The sequence below is a fragment of the Hemiscyllium ocellatum genome, chromosome 25 (assembly GCF_020745735.1).
Source record: "Hemiscyllium ocellatum isolate sHemOce1 chromosome 25, sHemOce1.pat.X.cur, whole genome shotgun sequence".
In the NCBI taxonomy this organism is placed as follows: Eukaryota; Metazoa; Chordata; class Chondrichthyes; order Orectolobiformes; family Hemiscylliidae; genus Hemiscyllium; species Hemiscyllium ocellatum.
In genome coordinates, this window is record NC_083425.1 from 46,608,585 (window position 1) to 46,624,438 (window position 15,854).

The window sequence follows — 15,854 nt, forward strand, 5'->3', positions numbered from 1 at the left end:
CTAACTCCTGGGATAAGGTGGGGGGAGGGGAAATGAGGAAACTGGTAAAATCCACATTGATCCTGTATGGTTGCAGGGTCCCAAGGCAGAAGATGAGGTGTTCTTCCTCCAGATGTTGGGTGGTTAGAGTTTGGCAATGGAGGAGGCTCAGGACTGGCATATCCTTGATGAAGTGGGACAGGGAGCCACAGGGCATTAGGGTTGGTTGGTGCAGGCAACTCAGATATATTCTCTGATACAATCCGCAAGTTCTCCATCCAATCCTTCAACTTCCTCCAAACCATTGGCCCCAGCTGTGTCTGCCTCTTTGTCGAGTACATGGAATAGTCCATCTTCCGCACCTACACCAGCATCAGCCCCCATCTTTTCTTCCGCTACATTGATGACTGTATCGGCACAACCTCATGCTCTCATGTGGAGGTTGAACAGTTCATCAACTTCACAAACATCTTCCACCCTGACCTCAAATTCACCTGGACCATCTCAGACACCTCCCTCCCCTTCCTGGACCACTCCATCTCCATCCCCAGCGACCAACTAACCACAGGCATCTACTACAAGCCCACTGACTCCCACAGCTACCTAGACTACACCTCCACCCACCCTACCTCCTGTAAAATGCCAAACCTAATTCCCAATTCCTCTGCTTCCACTGCATCTGCTCCCAGGAGGACAATTTCCACCACAGAACATCCCAGATAGCTTCCATCTTCAAAGACAACAATCGCCTCTCCCAAGAGGTCACTGATGCCCTCCGGTGCATCTCCTCCATTTCCCTTTCCTCTGCCATTGAACCCCAATCCTCCCAATGCAAAAGGAACAGAACCCATCTGGTCCTTACCTTCCACCCCACCAACCTCCACACACACTGCATTGTCCACCAATATTTCCTTCACCTATAAACAGACACCACCAATAAGGACTTATTTCCCTCCCCACCCCATCTGCATTTCAGAAAGACCATTCTCACCATGACTCCTTCGTCAGATCCATCCCCAACACCCGGAACCTTCCCCTGCCACCTCAGGAAATGCAAAACCTGCGTCCAGCCCACCCCCCCACACCCCCACCTCTGTCCAAAGATCTTTCCACACCCAACAGAAATTTACCTGTTCTTCCACACACGTTATCTACTGTAAGCATTGCAGCTGATGTGGTCTCCTCTACAGGGGTGATAGGATGCTATCTTGCAGATCGTTTCAGAGAATATCTCTGGGACACCCACACCAACCAACCCCACCGCCCCGTGGCTGAACATTTTAACTGCCCATCACAGTCCACCATTGCCAAATCCTTACCACCCAATGCCTGGAGGAAGAACGCCTCATCTTCTGCCTTGGGACCCTGCAACCAGAGAGGATCAATGTGATTTCACCAGTTTCCTCATTTCCTCTCCCCCCACCTTATCCCAGTCCCAAGCCTCCAACCGGACACCGTCCTCTTGACTGGTCCCACCTGTCCATCTTCCTTCCTTCCCACCCATCTGCTCCATCACCCTCCCTCCCGACCTATCACTTTCCACCTGCACCTCCGTCTACCTATCACATTCCCAGCTATGTTTCTTCCAGCCCCACCCCACCCCCTCCCATTTATCTTTCAGTCCCCCCGGCCCACAAGTCACTTTCCTGATGAAGGGTTTATGCCCAAAATCTTGATTCTCCTACTTCTCGGATGCTGCCTGATCTGCTGTGCTTTTCCAGCAACACACTCTCGATTCTGACAACCTCTAGTTTCAATCTCCAAGTAACAATGCTCTGAACTCCCTACAGTCCTAGGGAATCTGGCGAGCTGGACGGCTGGAACAGATTTTTCCCATGAAATGCTCACAAGCTGATACATGGATTGAAATAATTCAACTAATTGAGAGTTTGCGTGGATGAGCCAGAACTTGCCTTTTGGATATTGAGTCATTGAGTAAAAGAAAAGGGGACAAAACTAAGTGGGGGGTGGGGGGGGAGAGGTAAACTAAGTGGAAGGAGTACTGTGCGACTTGTTTTGAATGTGTTTCACTTTCTCCTTAGAGTTAGAAATCAATGGCATTTCTATTGAAATGATATCATCATGGTATATGATGCTGACATGGTGGCTCAGTGCTTTACCTCATAGCGCCAGGGACCTGGGTTTGATTCCACTCTCGGATGACTGTCTATGTGGAGTTTGCCATTCTCCTCGTGTCTGTGTGGGTTTCCTTTGGGTTCTCCCAGTTCTTCTCACAGTCCAAAGATGTGCAGGCTGGGTGGATTGACCATGGGAAATGCAGGACTATAAGGATGGGGGGGTCTCGGTGCAATGCTCTTTGGAGGATCAGTGTGGACTCGAAGGACCGAATGGCCCTCTTCCACACTATAAGAGGTAAAAATACATTAACAAGCTTGCATTTCAAGAAGCTTGCCTTTGGTGTAAAGAAGATAAGGCAAGGAAAGTGTTGGGACCAAACGAGGAAGAATGAATCAACTCCCCTCTTTTCAAACTCCTGACTTGGCTGCAAGTATTTGTTTTAACACAAGGTTATACTTCACCCCAATTTAAATGGAGTTAACTCATTTCTACTGTAGCAGTTCTGCAATAGAGAGATTGAGGATGTAACATTTGGGAAAACAAGTTGGGAACTCTACCTCTCTCCCTCTCAAAAGGAGAAAGTGCCTGGGGACAATATAGATGAAAAAGAAACAGCAATTCATCAACAGCTCAATAGATAAATGCAACATTCCCTACTGCTGATTGTCGCAAACTAAGCAGTCATGGTCTCAGGTTAAACTCTAACGCCTCAAGTGACTCTAAACTATATATTCGGTTATTTTCCTTTTCGTATTGGACATTATCACCTTTTAAACTTTGTATGTTTGTTTGTGAACAGTGTTCTCCATAATGACTGTATGAAGGCCAAATGCATAACATCATGTGTTTATTATTTTTCTCATGGGTTAATTGGCAGATAAAAGACTTCCTCATTTTCTTCCCTTGAAATTTTTGTGATTAACCTCAACTGCAGGAGTTCCTTCTCAATTCAGTCCTAAATCCCCCTAATTTTGAGGCTATGTCCTCTTCTCCTTGTTCCACCTGCCAATGGAAACAACTTCTCTACGTCAATCTTATTTCAAAAATTGAATTCAGTACTTCAATAGCCAGAAATTTTACTGTTGTGGCCTTATTTTTCAGTGTTTGTGACAAACACCTTATGCGTACAAACAAGGCAAGTAACTGCAGGGATCTCTTGGAAGCTGAAATGCTCTACTATAAGAAAATTTGCAGTATACTGAACCGCATTATAATAAACTTCAAATATATGTAGAAATTACAGCACAGTGACAGACCATTCCAATCAACTGGTTTAAATCAGTATTTAATATTCCACTCAAACCTCCCGCTCCTTTATTCACCTTAGATGTCCCCCTTGTTTTTCTATTCCTTTCTCCCACATGTGCTTATCTAGCATCCTGCTAATGTATCAACTACAGAATATCCTCCCGTCACCTCAAGCTCAAACAACTCATTGTTATTTAAAAATCACTACAGTGTATGGCTTTAGTTCAAAGAACTGTATAATCATGTTGATTCACCAGTCTTTGAGCTTGAATCTAGAAGACAATGCATATTTTTAGGGGGAAAAAAATCAAAGACCTTTATGTTATTCTTTCCAGTATATGATTAAATGTCTACAGAATAAAAATACATTTTCTATATTACTTTCAAAATGTTATGGTGTAAACACCTCCTATAAACTTGCTAAATAGTTCAGTTTACACATGGTCTAACTTGTCCATGTCCAGCAATAACTACACTTTAGGTACAGCATTGTGTGTTTGTGTATGTTCTTACCAACTGGGAAGTGGAGGGAAGTAAGACAAGTTTGAAGTATTTATTTAACAGCAACAGTTTGTAGTAGCAGTGGACAGTAATGACACATAGGGAGACCAAGTGGCTTTCCTTCCCTCTGAGGAACAATTTTCAGCAAGTCACTGCATCAAATATCAGCGTCATTTTACCACTAACAGTTGGTCCAAGAAATCCAAGAAATTGAACAGTTAAGTTTGAACTTCCTCATGTAGAGAAGAATGAGAGATTTAATTGAGATATATATGATGCTAAAGGGAATTGACAAGTAGACATAGTACAGATATTTCTCCTTGTAGGGCAATCTAGAATGAGGCATCATCATTGTAGGCTAAGGAGTAGCAAATTTAGGGCAGAGATGATGAGGAATTTCTTCTCACAAAGGGTCGTGAGTCTGTGGACTTCACTGTTGCAGAGCGCAGTAGACACCGGGACACTGAATAAATTTAAGGAGGAGGTAGGCATACTTTTAATTAGTAACAGGATTGAAAGGTTATGGACAGAGGGCAGGAAAGTGGACAATAGACAATAGACAATAGGTGCAGGAGTAGCCCATTCAGCCCTTCGAGCCTGCATTGCCATTCAATATGATTATCGCTGATCATTCCTAATTAGTATCCTCTTCCTGCCTCATCTCCATAACTCTTGATTCCACTATCTTTGAGAGCTCTATCCAACTCTTTTTTAAATGAATCCAGAGACTGGGCCTCCACTGCCCTCTGGGGCAGAGCATTCCACACAGCCACCACTCTCTGGGTGAAGAAGTTTCTCCTCATCTCTGTCCTAAATGGTCTACCCCGTATTCTTAAGCTGTGTCCTCTGGTTTGGCACTCACCCATCAGCGGAAACATGTTTCCTGCTGCCAGAGTCCAATCCTTTCATAATCTTGTATGTCTCAATCAGATCCCCTCTCAGTCTTCTAAACTCAAGGGTATACAAGCCCAGTCGCTTCAGTCTTTCAGTGTAAGGTAATCCCGCCATTCCAAGAATTGACCTCGTGAACCTACGCTGCACTCCCTCAATAGCCAGAATGTCTTTCCTCAAATTTGGAGACCAGAACTGCACACAGTACTCGGGTGTGGTCTCACCAGGGCCCTGTACAGCTGCAGAAGCACCTCTTTGCTTCTATATTCAATTCCTCTTGTTATGAAGGCCAGCGTGCTATTAGCCTTCTTCACTGCCTGCTGTACTTGCATGCTTGCCTTCATTGACTGGCAGATCTCTCTGCACAGCCCCTTTACCTAAATTGATTCCATTGAGGTAGTAATTTGCCTTCCTGTTCTTGCCACCAAAGTGGATAACCATACATTTATCCACATTAAACTGCATCTGCCCACTCACTTAACTTGTCCAGGTCACCCTGTAATCTCCTAACATCCTCATCACATTTCACCCTGCCACCCAGCTTTGTATCATCAGCAAATTTGCTAATGTTACTATTAATACCATCTTCTATATCATTAATATATATTGTAAAAAGCTGTGGTCCCAGCACGGAACCCTGTGGTACCCCATTGGTCACTGCCTGCCATTCCAAAATGGAACCGTTTATCACTACCCTTTGTTTCCTATCAGCCAACCAATTTTCAATCCAATCTAGTACTTTGCCCCCATTACCATGTGCCCTAATTTTACTCACTAACATTCTGTGTGGGACTTTATCAAAAGCTTTCTGAAAGTCCAGGTACACTGCATCTATTGGATCTCCCTCGTCCATCTTCAGAGTTACATCCTCAAAAAATTCAAGAAGATTAGTCAAGCATGATTTCCCCTTCATAAATCCATGCTGACTCTGTCCTATCCTGTTACTACTATCCAGATGTGCCGTAATTTCATCCTTTATAATAGACTCCAGCATCTTTCCCACCACTGAGGTCAGACTAACGGGTCTATAATTTCCTGCTTTCTCTCTCCCACCTTTCTTAAAAAGTGGTATAACATTAGCCACCCTCCAATCCTCAGGAACCGACCCCGAATCTATTGAACTCTGGAAAATAATCACCAAAGCATCCACGATTTCCCGAACCACCTCCTTCCATACCCTGGGATGTAGACCATCAGGCCCTGGAGACTTATCAACCTTCAGACCTAACAGTCTCTCCAACACCAAATCCTGGCAAATATAGATTCCCTTAAGTTCAGGTCCTTTAGCCACTGTTACCTCAGGGAGCTTGCTTGTGTCTTCCCCAGTGAACACAGATCTGAAATACCCATTTAATTCTTCTGCCATTTCTTTGTTCCCCGTAATATATTCCCCTGTTTCTGAGAGTTGAGGCTGAGATGGGATCATATTAAATGTGATAGTATTAAATGGCGGAGCAGGCTCAAAGGGCTGAATTGCTCACTCCTGCTACTCGTTTATATATCCTGGAAATTTTTCACCTTAATCTCATTTGTGTTTTACCCATTATTAGCTGAGGATATTGTTGGCAAGATCAGCATGTATTGTTTATTTCTAAAAGTCCTTCAGAAGCTGTTGCTGAGCTGTCTTCTTCAAGCACAGTGATCCTTGTGTTGTAGGGACATCCTTGGTGCTATCAGGAAGATAGTTCCAGGATCTTGATCCAATGATTGTGAACAAATTTCCACCTCAGGATGGTTTATTGACTTGGAGGGGATCTTGATGCTGATGTGACAATGCATCTGCTGCCCTTATCCCCGGAAGTGTCAGAGCTTGCAAGTTTGGAAGGTGCTATTGAAAGAGATTTGGTGAGCTGCTCCAGTGCATCTTGTAAATGCTACACACAGGTGTGGGTTGAGGAGAAAGTGAGTGCTGGATTGATGGGCCGGGTGTTGATCAAGCAGGGTTGTTTTTGCTTGGCTGGTGTTGAGTTTGTTGCTGGAATTGCTGGCAATGCAGCTGCTAGGGGAGATCACACAGGAAGGAGTGGGACCAGGAATGGTGGGATCAGGGGGAATGGAACTGTGCTCACTGCAGATGGTTGGAGGAGAGGTTAGGTGACTGCAAGGGTGGGAGGAAAGGAGAAACCTGGATGTGAGGTCTAGGCGATTTAGATTGGAGTCAGTGGACAGGGGTTTGAATATTGAGGAGCCGAGAGATCAGAAATAAGAGTTTAGAAAGTGAATTGCAGGTCAAAGTTACTTGCCTTTCTCTGGCATAACTTCTGTATAACTGGTTTCCCCAAGCACGCTCAGCAATGATACTGGCTGCCTCAGGGTCAATTAACGTTGCAGATACAAAAACACGGGTAAAAGATGTCATAGCATCATACAGTATGGAAACAAAACCTTCGACCCAACCAGTCCATGCCGACCATAATCCCAAACTAAATTAGTTCACCTGCCTGAACTTCAACTCAGCACCGCCCTCCTAACCTGCAATCCTCTTCCTGACCTCTCCGCCCCCACCCCACTCCGGCCTATCACCCTCACCTTGACCTCCTTCCACCTATCCCACCTCCATCGCCCCTCCCCCTAGTCCCTCCTCCCTACCTTTTATCTCAGCCTGCTTGGCTCTCTCTCTCTCTTATTCCTGATGAAGGGCTTATGCTCGAAACGTCGAATTCTCTATTCCTGAGATGCTGCCTAACCTGCTGTGCTTTGACCAGCAACACATTTGCAGCTGTGATCTCCAGCATCTGCAGACCTCATTTTTTACTCTTGGTTCATAACCCTCCAAATATTTCTTATTCATGTAATTATCTAAATGCCTTTTAAACATTGTATCTGTACCCACATCCACCATTTCCTATAGAAGTTCATTCCACACACGAACCACTCTTTGTGTAAAAACATTGCCTCTCATGTCTTTTTTAAATCTTTCCCCTCTCACCTTAACATATGCCCCCCCAGTCCTGAAATTACTCACCCGAGGGAAAAAAATACCTGCCGTTCACTTTATCTACATCTTTCATGATTTTATAAACCTCCATATGGTCACCTCTTAACCTCTTATGCTGCAGTGAAAATGTCCTAGCCTATCCAACCCCACCTTATAACTCAAACCCTCCATTACTGGCAACATTCTGGTAAACCTTTTCTGTACTCTCTCCAGCTTAATAACATCCTTCCTATAGCAGGGCAACTAGAACTGGACACAGTACTCCAGAAGAGGCCTCACGAATGGCCTGTACAACCTCAATATGACATCTCAACTCTAATCCTCAAAGGCCTGAGCAATGAAGGCGAGTATGCTAAACAACTTCTTAACCACCCAAGTGTACATGCTGCAAACTTCAACACATGACCCAATGCCCTAATTTTAATTGTGCCAGCCTTCCCTTTTTTAAAAAATATCTTTGCTCATTTCATTCAATTTTGCACATCCAAGCACCTGAGAGATGTGCCTACATTTTACCCATCATTTTGAAAATTTAGGATGTTGTAGACAGCCTCCAATTATTAATGAATGTGCTTCCATTTAAGAACAAAATGAATGGAACTCAATTTTTAAAAATTCCTGAAGTGTGTTTGAAGAGCATTCAAGTTCCTTGAAGTTCTTCCATATTGCAAATTGGCACCAAAGTCCTGTGTGAGTGACATGAGCACATATTTTTACACTTGAAGTCTTCCACCATTCCAATTAGATTGACAGGTGAGAATATTCAGAAGATGGAGTTGACATTTGTACTGCTGATCATATTAGTCAAGGCAATTAATCGGTGGTGATTGCTGATCCCTAAAGGCCTGATGTGAACCAACAGCCCTGCAGTGCTGTAACCAACACCTTAAAACGGGTTTTAGTAATAATATGCATTTGCTAACGGACCAGCAAGGGACAAGCATAGACCTGCTACTTGCATGAGATGTGAATCACTTTTGAGAAGCTGAAATACAAATTGGATTTAAGGCCTCACATTCTTCATACATGACCTCATCTTCAATACTATATTATTAGCCATTTTGGAAAGCTGACAATCCAAACAAAAATGGATTAGACCAAGTTATATAAGAAATCATGTCAAAACACAGAAGTTTCTGCATAATCAGACTTCCCTGTTCTGTTTAACTAAAGAATTTTCTCCATTTCATTGCCTTTTTCCGTCCCTTCTCTTGTTAAGTTGTGCACAGCAGAATTCCACAAGCAATGCCAAATCAGAGTTTACCCAAATGGTCAATCTTTGAACATGAGTCTGATCAGAGAATCCCTGATTTTTAACCAATAGGAATGGGGCGAACATGAATGCAGGAGGAGAAAGAGGGGATTAAGTGGTGGCCAGGCGGATGTGTACTGGACACAACACAGGCAACTGGATGGATCAAAATCCTTGCTGACATGTGCTCCATCTTCCACATACAGACTGCAGCAACTGTAGACACTCCATCACCACTTCCTGAACAGCAACTAAGGCATGAATATTAGTTTTTTTTTAATAAGCCTATATCTTCCCACTCTGCACCCCTACATCACCAACTCTGGTTCAAAGTTGATCATGTGACACCTTCAAATGTCAATGCATTTACTAACTAATGGTCAAGTCCTAATAAAATCAAAATGCAGCAGATGCTGGAGATCTGAAATAAAAACAAAAATTGCTGGCAAAATTCGGCAGGTCTGACAGCATTTGTGGAATGAGAACAGAGTTAACTTTTCAAGCCCAGTATGTCTCTATATGGTCTTGATGCATAAACTCTGTTTCTCTGTCTCAAGATGCTGTCAGTCCTGTAAAGGTCAAATCCTCTTTGCTCGAATATTTTCAATTGCAGCATTGAGCCAGTAGTTGTTGGTATCAAGTTTCAAGAGCCAGGAGACTGCCATGAGCAGGGCACGAGAGAAAGTGGAGGATAGAGAAATGGGAGAACTGAAAGAGGGCTTTGAATCTGATGAGAGGGAAGAGATTAAATGTGGGGAGCGCGTAGGAAGAGAAGAGAAACTTTGATTCACTGAAATTGTCCCAATAACCAATAGTAACATGATAATATTCAGATTTTGTTCATGACCAATAATAATATTCACTCAGTATAATACCAATGCCCCAATAGTCTAATTATAATCCATAGACATTTCGACTCATAAGCCAGAGACCAAGGTAATATTCTGGGAACCTCTGTTCAAATTCCACCACATCAGATGTTAGAATTTGAATTCAATTTTAAAGATCTGGAATTAAAAGTCTAATAATGACCATGAAATCACTGTTGTTAAAAGCTGTTGTGGCTCACTAATGTCCCTTAGGGGAAAACCAGGCTGTTTATACCTGGTCTGGCCTATATGTGACTCCAGACCCACCGCAATGTGGTCAACTCTTAACTGCCCTCTGAAATGGCCTAGCAAGCTACTCAGTCATATCATACATTAAACAGGAAAGAAGAATGAAACTGGATGCATCGACCTAGTCACTGGAAATGACAATGGCACACACAGCCCTTTTGACCGTGCAAAATTCTCCTGACTAATTTCTGGGGTTAGAGCCAAAATTGGGAGAGCTGTTTCACAGACTAGTCAAGCAACAGTCATACTCATAGAATCATACTTTACAGACAATGTTCCAGACACCACCATCATCATTCTTGGATATGTTCTGTCACATCAGCAGACCCTGAGAGATGGTGGCACATGGGATACTGAGGGAGTTGCCCCAGGAATCCTCAACATTGACTCTGGACTCCATGACACCTCATGGCTTCAAGACAAACATAAGCAAGGAAACCTCATGTTGATTATTATGCAACACATCTCCTCAGCTGATGAATCAGTACTTCACCAGGTTAACAACACTGAGGGTGGCAAGGACACAGAATATAGTCTGAGTGGGGGATTTCAGTGCTATTGCTAAGAGTAACTTAGCAGCACCACCACTGACCAAGTTGATTGAGGTCTAAGGAATATAAATGTGAGATTGGGTCGGGGGTGAGTAATGAGGGTATCAATAAGAGTGAAGAACAAACTTCACCTTGTCCTCACCAGCCTGCCAGTTTCAGGTGCAACTGCCCATGACAGTAGTGGTAAGAGTGAGTGCCATGCAGTCCTTGTGGAGACGTAGTCCTTACATTGAAGATAATGTTGTGTGGCACAATCACCGTGGTAGATAAGACATACTTCAAACAGATTTAGAAACTCAAGACTGGACATCCATGAGGCATCGTGGGCCATCAGCAGCAGCCAAATTGTATCCCAACACAATTTGCAATCCCATTGCCCAAGGTATCCCCCACTGAAACATTACCATCAAGCCAGAGGAATCATTCCTGGTTCAATAGGGAGTGCAGGAGCAGTACCAGGCATACCTAAAAATGAGATGTCAACCTGCTAAAGATACAAACAGGACTATGTACCAAGCAATGTAACAAATCAACAACCAATGAATCAGCTCTGCAGTCCTGCCACATCCACTCATGAACGGTGCTGGAGTATTGAACAAGTCACTGGAGGAGGAGTTTCCACAAATGTCCCCATCCTCAAGGAAGGAAGAGCCTAACATATTAGAGCAAAAGATTAGGCTGAAACATTCACATCAACCTTCAGCCAGCTGTACCTTCTGAGTACATAATTAATCTTTACCTCCTCAAGAGGTTCTGACAATCACATAGAGCTGTCTTCAACCAATTTAATTCACTCCATATCAGATCAAGAATCTGCTGTGGACACTGGATAGTTAAAAGGCTATGGGTCCTGCCAACATTCCAGCAATAGTACTGAAGGTTTGTGCTCCAAAGGTTAATGTGCCCCTTACCAAGCTGATCCATGAAAGCTACAACACTGGCATCAACCTGACACTGTGGAAAATTGCTGAAGTATATCCTTAACACAAAAAGCAGAACAAATCCAACCTAATCAATTACTGCCCCATAAGTGTCCTCTCGATTATCAGTAACTGATGAAAGGTGACATCAACAATACCCTGGAACCTCTCAGCCCGTGACCTCATTGCAGTCTCAGTTTAAACATGGGCAAGAAAGCTTAATTCCATTGGTGAGAGTGACTACCATTATCATCAAGGCTATATTTGACTGAGTGCAGCATCAAGGAGCCTGAGCAAAACTGGAGTCAATGGGACTTGGAGGACACTTTCCACAAATTGTAATCATTCCTGGCCCGAAGGAAGATAATTTTGGTTATTGGAAGTCAGTCATCTCAACTCCAGGACATTTCTGAAGGAGTTCCTCAGGGTATTGTCCAAATACAGCAAGACTTGGACAATATTAGATTACTTACAGTGTGGAAACAGGCCCTTCGGCCCAACAAGTCCACACCGACCCACCGAAGCGCAACCCACCCATACCCCTTACCTAACACTACGGGCAATTTAGCATGGCCAATTCACCTGACCCGCACATCTTTGGACTGTGGGAGGAAACCGGAGCACCCGGAGGAAACCCACGCAGACACGGGGAGAACGTGCAAACTCCACACAGTCAGTCGCCTGAGGCGGGAATTGAACCCAGGTCCCTGGCGCTGTGAGGCAGCAGTGCTAACCACTGTGCCACTGTGCCACCCTTAATATGAAGGTGTGGGCTGATACATGGCAAGCATGGTTAGTGACACATAAGTCCCATGCAATAATTATTGCTAATGAGAAAGAATCTAATCATTATCCCTTGCCATTCAATGGCATTACCATCGCTGAATTGCCAGGCTTAACATCATAGGGGCTACCATCAACCAGAAACTGAACAGGACTAACCATACTTGACTGTAAGAACAGGATAATAGCTAGGAATTCTGCAGCAAGTAATTCATTTCCTGACTCCCAAAAGCCTGTCCATCATCCCCAAGGTACAAATCAGGGATTCGATGGAAGCCTCTCCACTTGTCTGGATGACCGCAGCTCCAGCACCATTCAAGAAGCTTGACAATCCTGGAATCCCCCCTCTAGAGCATTGTGGGTCCACCTACAACATATGGACTGCATGGGTTTAAGAAGGTAGCTCAACACCAATTTCTGAAGGGCAACCAGGGATAGTCTGGCCCGGAGGCAATGCATGCATCCAATGGAAGTGTATGGTCAGCTCCTGAGTTTACTCTGTACAAACTGCCTCATAATCTAGTTTGAACCCAGGATATCAATCCTGAACTGAGAACCTCAGCTGGAGCTGATTTCTCACAGGTTGAAACTAGGTAGCACAGGCTGACCTAAACCAATCCAAAAGATTGCCTAAAGGCCAATCGGTTCCATGTTTGAGTCACTTCTTACAGAACATATTCTCTCAACCTCAGTTCAGTGCCAACATTTCAAAACCACATCTTAGGTCTGCACTCAACACCAGAGAATGTTCATAGAGCAATAGAGATTATACTGCAGGAAGAAGTTATTTGGCTCTTGCTACCTGTGCTAACAGATCCTTATGTAACTCAAATCCCTCCTCTTACTCTTCTACCATCCTGCAATATTCTTCTTTTTCAATCAATACACTTCTCTCTGTCTCCATGACCACTTGTCCTGAAGCATCCCAGAATGTAAAAGATTGCCATTATTTTCTTATGGGAAATCAGGAATGGACAATAAATGCTGACCTAGCCAGCAACACCCACAACCTGTGAGTGGTTACCAAATAGTTTAAAAACCTTCTTTCTCCACATTCCCTTATTGTTTGGAGCAAAAACTCCTCAATCTCTGATCCTCTGTTCCTGAATGCCAATTACCATCCCTTTTATATCCTCAGCACTTACTTCTCCCTTTCCCAGTCCCAATCCCCTTCTCTCTGGTCCATGATCCCTACAGGCTTCATACATCCACCCATCTCATCTCTCTCTTTCTCTGTCTCAAAACCCTCAGCCTCACAGTAAGAAGCTGTAGCTTTCTTGTGATGAGATGGCATGGGGCATGGTAGTTTGTGGCGTGGGGTCGCGAAAAGGTTGAAATATGCAAAGGAGGTGCCTTTGGGGCAGAAACTGGTCATATCATGGAATAAGGCTCAGGTGAGGGGCTGCCACTATGGGGGGAAGTAAGGTTCTAAGTTCTCCTACATTGTTTGCAATCATGCTTGGATGATTCTGATCCCATTCCAAACAACCAAAGGACAAAACAAGCAGGGTACAAGGTTGGGAGGAGGGAATTTAATAAGTCTAGGCTCATGCCTTATAAATACTAAATAAGAATAATTATAAATATTATAAATATTGGAAAGCTGATCTGAGACTAAGAAGGGCTAGTTTCACAAATGTAATATGGTAACAAACTTACAATCACCTGTACTCCAACTGCCTCACATGGATTGCTGCCTACATTAGAGGCTGTTTATGTAAACCAGTCATGCTGTAATTACACCCTTCCCACCTGCTATGAAGTATAACTTTTCAACCATCCTTCTTACTATTGCTCAGTCTGTATCGTGAAGACATTCCTGTCAATGAAGTCAATTTGTCTTCAAGAAGAATTGAGGTATGGATGGGATATGATGGGATATGAGATGTAAAAAGCGATTGAGTTTCACCTGTATGGCCTAGCTCTTGTTATTATGCTCTGTCTGATACCCTTTTTACTTGAAGACTACATTTGGCTTTCACATTTCAAGTGCAATGTAGAAAGGTCAGCTGGTAAGCATGACAAGAGGAACTACCAGGTTTTTGAAAAAAATCAACATGCAAACTACACAATCTTATGCAGAAGAAACATGCATCCTTATACATATATGAATGACCAAAATTTACAAGGATTGTTGTGAGCTGTCAAGTTAATATTGAGGTCAGGTATAGCTCAATAGTTACACTCTCATTTCCCATCCTGAAAGCAACTGGATCTGACCCCACTCCAGGGAATGAAACATCCAATTGGTTTCAGTGTAATACTTAGGGGTCACTGCACTATCAGAGGAGCCATCGTTTGAATAAAGCATTAAACTGTCCTATAGGAGGATGCAAGCTATCTCATGGCACAATGTGAAGAGCAGGTAAGTATTCCCCAGTGCCTGGCCAACGTTTTCCTCAACCAATCCCACTGAAAGATGTGATCATCATATTGACCATAATGGGAGCTTACTGTGTACAAATTCACCATCATCTTTCCAACATTACAACTGTAGCTATTTTTCAAATGTACTTTCATTAACTATAAAACACTTTTGGCCTTTCTAAAAACAGGAATTGTTCTGTATAAATATACATTTTTACTCTTTTCAGTGTAAGACATTAAAAATATATTGCACGTAAGATTAACTGTGGACATTTATACGTTAACTTTTAATCAACATCATTAAAAGCCCTTCACGAAAAGCACAATGTGGACAAATTCTATTTTAGTCCAAGCTTGCATCTTCACCTTGATATTATTTTGCATAAATCAAATATCAGTTGCTGCAATACAGGTAAACACCATTATAAGTATAAACTTTTAAATTAGGCTTTTCAGTAAAAGTTTATCTTTTGATAAAACTGACAGAACCAATGATAGAAGTCAGCTGTCAGTCCATGCATTACAAGATAATATAAAGAGTCAGAGTTGCACTTAAATCAACACAAAACATTGCCAATTTAAGCTGAGTAGTAAACACACTATGCTGTCTCTTTAACCATGTATAAACTAAGGACAGCTTCAGAAGTGAGATTAAGGATGGCATTTCTGTCTTACATGTGCTAGAGGCTTGACTTGAACACTAATAGTTGGACGATACTGATGAAAATCTGTTTTGATCACACAAACTTTCCTCTCCATTCTCCCAGCCTCTCATCCCGCCATCACTCAGGCATCAAGAGGAAGCGTGTGAGACCAGCACTGGCAGCTTGCTGTTACCTGACCCTTCAGAAGTACTGAGAGAGAGAAGGGTGAGCGAGAGACAGAACGAGAGGGAGGGGGAGGGTGAATCACTGAAAAAAAAACTAAAGCTTCAGCCAAGCCCTAAAGCTAAGTTGAAGTGGAGAAAATCTCCCTCTGCTTTATAGCGTAAAGAAACCCCGCCTGCAAGAAACCAGCCAGCTCAGGCATTCAGTTCCTCTCTTATCTGATCAAGGAAGCTCAGTTGTATTAGCTAAGCAGCAGGCTGACATTTGCAGACACACATACTGTACCATATTTACACTTCCAGAGATTGGAGCATGAGAGCACTCCACAGTGACCAGTATAACTCTTTCAGCTTCAAACCTTTTTGCTCTAACCCTGACTGGGATAGAGAGGGAAAGGTTC

At 43.2% G+C, this 15,854-nt stretch overlaps 1 protein-coding gene across 10 annotated transcripts in view; it reads right to left on the minus strand.

Annotated features, from left to right (window-relative positions):
- Positions 1 to 15,524, minus strand: part of LOC132827667 (myosin-16) — a 289,190-nt gene extending 273,666 nt beyond the window's left edge. For 4 of the 10 annotated variants that reach the window (XM_060844290.1, XM_060844287.1, XM_060844292.1 and 1 more), the window contains exon 1: positions 15,303 to 15,523. In XM_060844290.1, the coding sequence (XP_060700273.1) occupies positions 15,303 to 15,386 (84 nt within the window). In that variant the 5' untranslated portion in view covers positions 15,387 to 15,523. Of the gene's footprint in view, positions 1 to 15,302 lie in introns of all 10 variants that reach the window. The other 6 variants (XM_060844291.1, XM_060844297.1, XM_060844293.1 and 3 more) reach the window with 3 other exon arrangements.
- Between the last annotated feature and the right edge of the window lie 330 nt (positions 15,525 to 15,854).